Raw genomic sequence first — 6,308 nt, forward strand, 5'->3', positions numbered from 1 at the left:
CCAAGCAGCGCTTCAACAGTAACGTGTTGAAACATGTCCTGTGTGTTGGTCAGGTCCAGGTCAATCTTTGCTTCAGTTCTGCTCAGGTCTGGTTTGTGCTCCTTTAAACACACATTGAGGATGTTTAGCAATTTAGTCATGGGGCCATGTTGCAAAGTAACATTTATCTTCTGTATGAGGAGTAGTACTTTTCCATCAGTACTACAAAGTTCACTATTAGTATGGCATTTCAGTTTTGCAGTCGCTCTGATTTCTCATAGCATCATGTATCCAGTGTCCCTTGCTTAGGGAAAAGGAGGAAATGGTTTAAAATTGTGAGACGAGTCTCTGAGACCAGTGGTAAGATGACCACAGCAGAGGATGGTTTGCATCAGTCACAACTAGTCCTCTGAAGACGGTAATAGCCAGTGCACCCACCCCATTGATGAGAAGGGTGTTGGTGTGGCCCGTGGAGCAGCTCACCTTCTAGCAATGTCCTTTTAAGAGGGCTGGCATCACAGTGCTGTGCTGTGATTTGCAAGGTAATGTCTTCTGAAGCACTTCTTATGTGAAAGCACTTGAGGCACTAGGAAGGTATAGTGTAAAGGAAAATGCAAAAGAATGTTCTTTTCTATGGCTGAAAATATTTGTGCTTTTTCACCTTTTTTTCCTGCAGACATCACAATCCTGGGAATGGACATTGATGTGCAAACCATAGAGGACAATGTCATCAGCTTGGAGATGCTGTTTAAGACATGGCTACATGACTATGGCACAGAGAGAGAACACCTCCACCTCCTCCTTCCATCAGGAGGCTTCATCCATGCCACTGGACCCAAGACCACTCTAAGTATTTAATTTTCTCCCCGCATTGTAGGGAGCTCCTTAAATCCCACAGCCTTAAAGATTACCCAGGCCTGTCCTGTAGGCATGCGCCCTCACACTGAGAGACCCAAGTAAGGTCTCTGGGTGACTTTGAAAGCTGTCTGGAGTTTCTGTTGTCTCGGGCTGAGAGGGGACATTCGCTTAGAATACTTCTAGGTTGCTGCCATGTCCTGTGGCTGCTGATGCTATAGTTCGTTTCCATTCTGCAGCAAAAATGTGCCTTGAAGAGTACGTGAATTGGTAGCCACTTGGTCAAGGTAAAAGGGCTCTTACATACCAAGAGCCAAGGACCTTCTGACTCAGTTGTATAGCCCTAAAAATTGTGTCCTTTGTGTTTGATACTAAAATTCTGTGCCAGAGCTGCACTTACAAAGGGACGTGGCTTGTATTTGCTGGTTGCTCTTGCAGATATGCTCCACAGCAAGCAGATCAGAAAGCCTGGTGTGACTTTTATTTATGTAGTAGCTACCGTAACAGCCTCCAGACCAGCACAGGCAATTACAATATTTTGGTAAAGGTGGATTTTCCTTCATCATCACACTGAATTTCATACTTGATGCATAGTCTTATTATAGCTAGCAAGACAAACCAAGTTACACTGCAGTCAGGTTTTTTCACCTTCCCACACTCAAGAAATCTGTAGAAGGCCGGAGAAATTGTATGCAGGTGTATATATATATATGTATATCATATTATACCAGAGTTAGTGTCATCAGTGTGCTGGGTTTCTCCATGAACACAGCTAAAAAAGCTGGCAGGAAATGTGTGGCCCTGAACCCAGCGTGGCGTTGGGAAACAAGCTTCTGCTCCCTCTACAGCTGGCGACTCATCGCCAAAACTGGAACTTCCTCCCCAGCTACCAGCCCATCATTGTTTCATTAACAGGCCAAGTATGTGGTATTTCCCCTTGTGTGTAAAATGGGGGTAGACTGTTGCCTTGTGTCACAGGCTTTAGCCTTGTTCTTCCCTTAATACTTGCTGCTGCTAGAAAACAGTAACTTAGTGTTTGTAAGTGCTTTGAGCGTGCCATGCGCTAAACATCGCCATTTCCAGCGATCTAAACTAATCTCCTTCTCCTAGTGTGCCTGAAGTGCGATTTGCAGGAGAGAATGCTCGACCCAGCTCTACTTTCTGGGACAGCTGACGGCCCTGCGAAAGCAGCAGATTTGAACTCACCCTGCCAGATGGCAGCCTGGCCAGCCGCAGTGCTGCATAAACTCCAGGTTGTAAAGTAAGTGTTGCTATGTGCTTTGTGCTTGGTAACTGGACGGCTGGTATAATAGCAGCCTTCCCTTTTTCTGTGCAGTTTCAACTAGGACCTAGTAACATTGCCATAAAGCGCTGGGAGACTCAAAGTGCTCGTGAGCAAAATTCTCATGTAAGATACCCTCAACCCCCGTAACGCTCCGTGTTATGGAACGGCACATCCCACACACGCAGACAGGAGCGCAGAGTCAACAATAACGTTACCATGACACTAGCACTTTAGGAGCGCAACACTATAGATGTTGTTCATGCAACAGTTGTTTCCCGCCAGTGTGAAGTTCTGTAGGTTGCAGTTCTCTCACTAATGAAGCCACAGCAATTAATTGGGTGTCAGAGCCTGAGCTAACCAGTTGACTAGTAGTAAACAGGGAAGCAAAGCCTCATGCTGCTGTGTGACTTCACGTAAGAATTTCTTTGCTTTCCCGTCAGCAGTTTATGGCTGGTAAGCACACAGCATAACAAGAAGAGCAATGCTCTCTAGTGTCTTTTCTGAGGTTTACTTACAGAAAAAAATTTGTGTAATTTCTGAAGTATACGGTTGTTCTTAAAACAATTCTCATCCTGTCAGTAGCTGAAGAGCACTCAGTAATTGTGCATAAATGGCCCACAGCCAAAGCACTGAAGCTACTTAATAAAGGCCCTGTCATGAAGCAGAAGCGTGCTATGGGCAGGCAATGACAAGCACTGTAAAGTCTGTAGTGGTGTTTGTGGTGGGATGTTGGTGCTGTGCAGGAGCAGAGCATGTGTCAGTTTAAGTGAAGGACAACCACGATCCAGTAAAAATCACTTCGGAAGAGATGTAATTGCCTGGGTGAGTTATTGCCCGAGAGGCCAGATTAACAATCTGTTTTATATACAAAATGCATGAAGATTGGGTTTGCTTCTTGGCATGCTCTTGTCAATGCAGATCCAAGGGAACCTGGAAGTCAGCAAGGAAGCCTCTTTTCACTGCAGCTGGACTTTTCTGCAAGGTTTCATAGTGACAGGCCACAGCAGTACAGACATTAACTGCTTGTAGCAGTATTGCAGCTGGCACTGCCATACCCACTTCAGCTAGTCACCTCCCAGTAGAGTCTTCTTGCTGATTTCACATTGGCTGTGCTTCGCTAACATGATCTGTATATCTACAGGGCTCTGAAGTCTGAAGGGGTCTGTGAGTCTGTACTGTATGGCCTGCCCTTCATCATCAAGCCCACAAGCTGCTGGCAGCTAGACTGGGATGAACTGGAGATAAACCAGCACAGCTTCCATGCTCTATGTCATAGTCTTCTGGTAAGCATGTGAAAATTGCAGTCTCATGGGGAGGGGTTGCCGTAGAAAGGAATAGTTAGTGTACGTCTAGTAAGATCTGTCTAGCCTGCACCAGAAAACAGGTTTCAAAAGCTGCAGCTTCATCTCATGGTCCAGACTTGGGCTTGTGAATCCTTCCAGCCAATGCATCCACTGGAAAGACACTACAGCACATCAAGCCTTAGAGAAGACTCTCAGAAATCCAGTGTTTGCAGGTATGAAGTGCAAAAGTCAGGGCTGGAGTCAGACAGGCATCTTTAACTGTCAAAATAATTAACCAAGGCTTGGGATGTGAAGGACTTTCCATTGCTGATAAGCCATAAAGAAAAATCGGATGGTTTTTTTTTCAGAATTGTCTTGCATTCAATTAAAAAAAACCCCAGCCAACATACTACCCTCAGCCATAATGCAGAATAGTGTTCTTATTCTGATGTGTATGAATGCCTCTGCTCCTGAACCCAGCAGCCCCTACAGTGAAGGTGCTGAAGGAAGTGGCTATTGCCCATTGTTCACATTGGTTTTGGCTTTTGCCGTTCAGAAAAGGAAGTGGATGCTTTTGGCCAAACGTGAGCCACAGAACACTAGTCTAAACTGGAACATCATGGTGCATTCCTACTACATCATTGTCCCTTCCGACTCTGCCACTCTACTTGTCAAAGCAGTCGCCATCAGAGAGCTCTTGCTGCCATCAACCTTCCCAGCCCTCCTTGCTGAACATCCGGAGAGAGTGCAAGGCCCTATAGAGGTAAGTCATTGGCAGCCCTGCACAAATACTTGTGGAAAGGATCCCAGTTGTACAAGCAGGGATCAGAGTAATGATCAGTCTTTACACATAGGACATGCAGCTGCTGCTGAAGAAGTATCTACCGCCCTCATTACTGACGAACATAGATCTCCTCAGATTGCAGAGATGTGCTTTAGGCATAAGATAAATCAATACATAAAGTGTCTCTGTTTCTTCCAATAGATTCAGGCTTCTGCATTTCCTATTGTGCACCCATTTGTTCTTCTCCCAAGTTGTCTGCCTCTGCTTCAGGTGATGCCAGGATGGGCAGAGCCCTCGCTATAGGGGCCTGCCTATATATAGCCCTCGCTATATAGGTCTTAGCAGATGGGTAGAGGAGGAAACAGCTGTGAAAATATCTAGTGACAGCTGGAATATGATGCAGCACTCCAAAACTTCTTCCCAGCAGCCAATAATGTCCTACAGCTTTCTTCACGGACAGCAAATGCCTGTCCGTTGGGGCAATGTTGCATGTCCACTGGGCGTAAGAGGACGAGGCCTTGTGAAGCAGAGAGTTGAGGGTGACAGCGCCCACAAAGAGTGCTCCAGCTTATCGACTGGTTCTGGGCATGGGGAAGATATCCCTGCAAGGGAATGCTTAAATCCATTACGACTTGGTTACAGATGCCTCTTGCTCTATACACAGCTAAGAGTGGTCCTTGCGGGTAGCAACCCAGCCAAAGATCCCTTCTCCCATCACTGCAGGGTGAACATCTGTAACAGTTTCATCCCTGGGAAAAAAAAAAAAGCCCTTGGCCCTCGACACAAATAACAACAAAAAACGCCAAGCAAACCCACAGCCTCTACCTGTCACATCTCATAGCCACTAGGTTCTTTCTTTTGTCTGAGCAGGGTGCCCTGAACAGCTTGGAAGTAGAAGTTGCTTATAACCCCTTGCACCTAAAAAGCAACCTCTACAAATACCTGAAGAGTACGTTGTACAAATCTCTGCACAGACAGCAGGCCCAGCCCAGGGACCAGCGACCAGAGCGGCATCAACCCAAGCAGGTATGTCTCTTGCCTTTGACTAGCCTAGATAGTCTCTGTTCTGGCCTTCTGGTCTGCTTCCCGCAGAAGGGCTGAGGGCAGCTCCCCAATACCCTAGCGATACAGGGAAGGCAGCACATGGCAGGGGCAACATCCACTTGCAGCTGGCAGAGCGGAGGGATGGGCTTAGCATAAGCTCATGAAATGGAGGAGAGGGATGCTGAACAGCTGGCGCACGCAGACACGGTCGGACAGTGCACTGCTGGGCAAGCCGGCACCTCCTTCCGCAAAGCGCATTTGTATTTTGTCTCTGTATTGCAGCATCAGAGCAGAGCCAAAGCCACGGTGGCACCCCTTCTGATGGCTCCTTCTCCTGTCCAAGTGCCCACACCAGCAGCCGTGAGGAGGGATTCCAGTGGGCGCTTGCTGCTCCCCAAAGAGTATGACGAGTTCCTGCAGTGAACCCCAGGGCACTGTTTGAGCCTGCTCACGTGCAGTCACGGCTTGACTTCTTGTTCAGCTGCCAAGCCTCATGCACTGAGCTGGAAGGGCTCAGGCAAGACACTAAGCTTAGCCTCAGTCAGACAGGCAATTCCCATCATTCGTTCCCCCTTGCTGTTTTATGGTTTTGCTAGTCACCAAGTTAGTCTGCAGGAAGCCAGCCACTCCGGGGCCCTCTGTCCAGATATTCAGCTATCCCCCACAACACCCCATATTCCCCATTCCTGTCAGCACGCACCACCAGCAGGCCTCAAATTTTGGTTTCTGAGACTAGGCCAGTACATGCCACGAACCACAGATTGCTGCCAGCAGGTGCAGAAAAGCTGCAAGCAGGGTGGTGAGGAAGTCAGACAGATAAATGAAGCAGGCACTAACATCAAGCTGCCCTCATCCTGCAGGAGCAGATTCAGCAGGTGTTTGAATAGGCATAAAAGACTTTTGAATTTAACCTTAAAACCCAGAATGCTGCCCTCCTGAGAGCAGCGCTACCCATGATGATGCTGATTTGCTTGCTTCCGTAACTGCTCTTGCTGTCCCTCACCCCAGCTCATGCAGGGGTTAGCAGCAAGTGCCAAGCCAGCCCAGCGACAGCTCACCGCAGCTGGAGCTGCGGCAC

At 47.7% G+C, this 6,308-nt stretch overlaps 1 protein-coding gene across 1 annotated transcript; it reads left to right on the plus strand.

The window, feature by feature from the left end:
* Nucleotides 1–655: 655 nt before the first annotated feature.
* Nucleotides 656–5,653, plus strand: M1AP (meiosis 1 associated protein; the record flags this gene model as incomplete). The annotated part of the gene is made up of 6 exons (XM_010290970.1): nt 656–829; nt 1,945–2,095; nt 3,261–3,402; nt 3,959–4,165; nt 5,057–5,212; nt 5,513–5,653. Coding segments are annotated over 6 exons (971 nt in total), but the record flags the coding sequence as incomplete, so codon positions are not given.
* Nucleotides 5,654–6,308: the final 655 nt, after the last annotated feature.

The sequence above is a fragment of the Phaethon lepturus genome, unplaced genomic scaffold, assembly GCF_000687285.1.
Source record: "Phaethon lepturus isolate BGI_N335 unplaced genomic scaffold, ASM68728v1 scaffold27727, whole genome shotgun sequence".
Lineage (NCBI taxonomy): Eukaryota > Metazoa > Chordata > Aves > Phaethontiformes > Phaethontidae > Phaethon > Phaethon lepturus.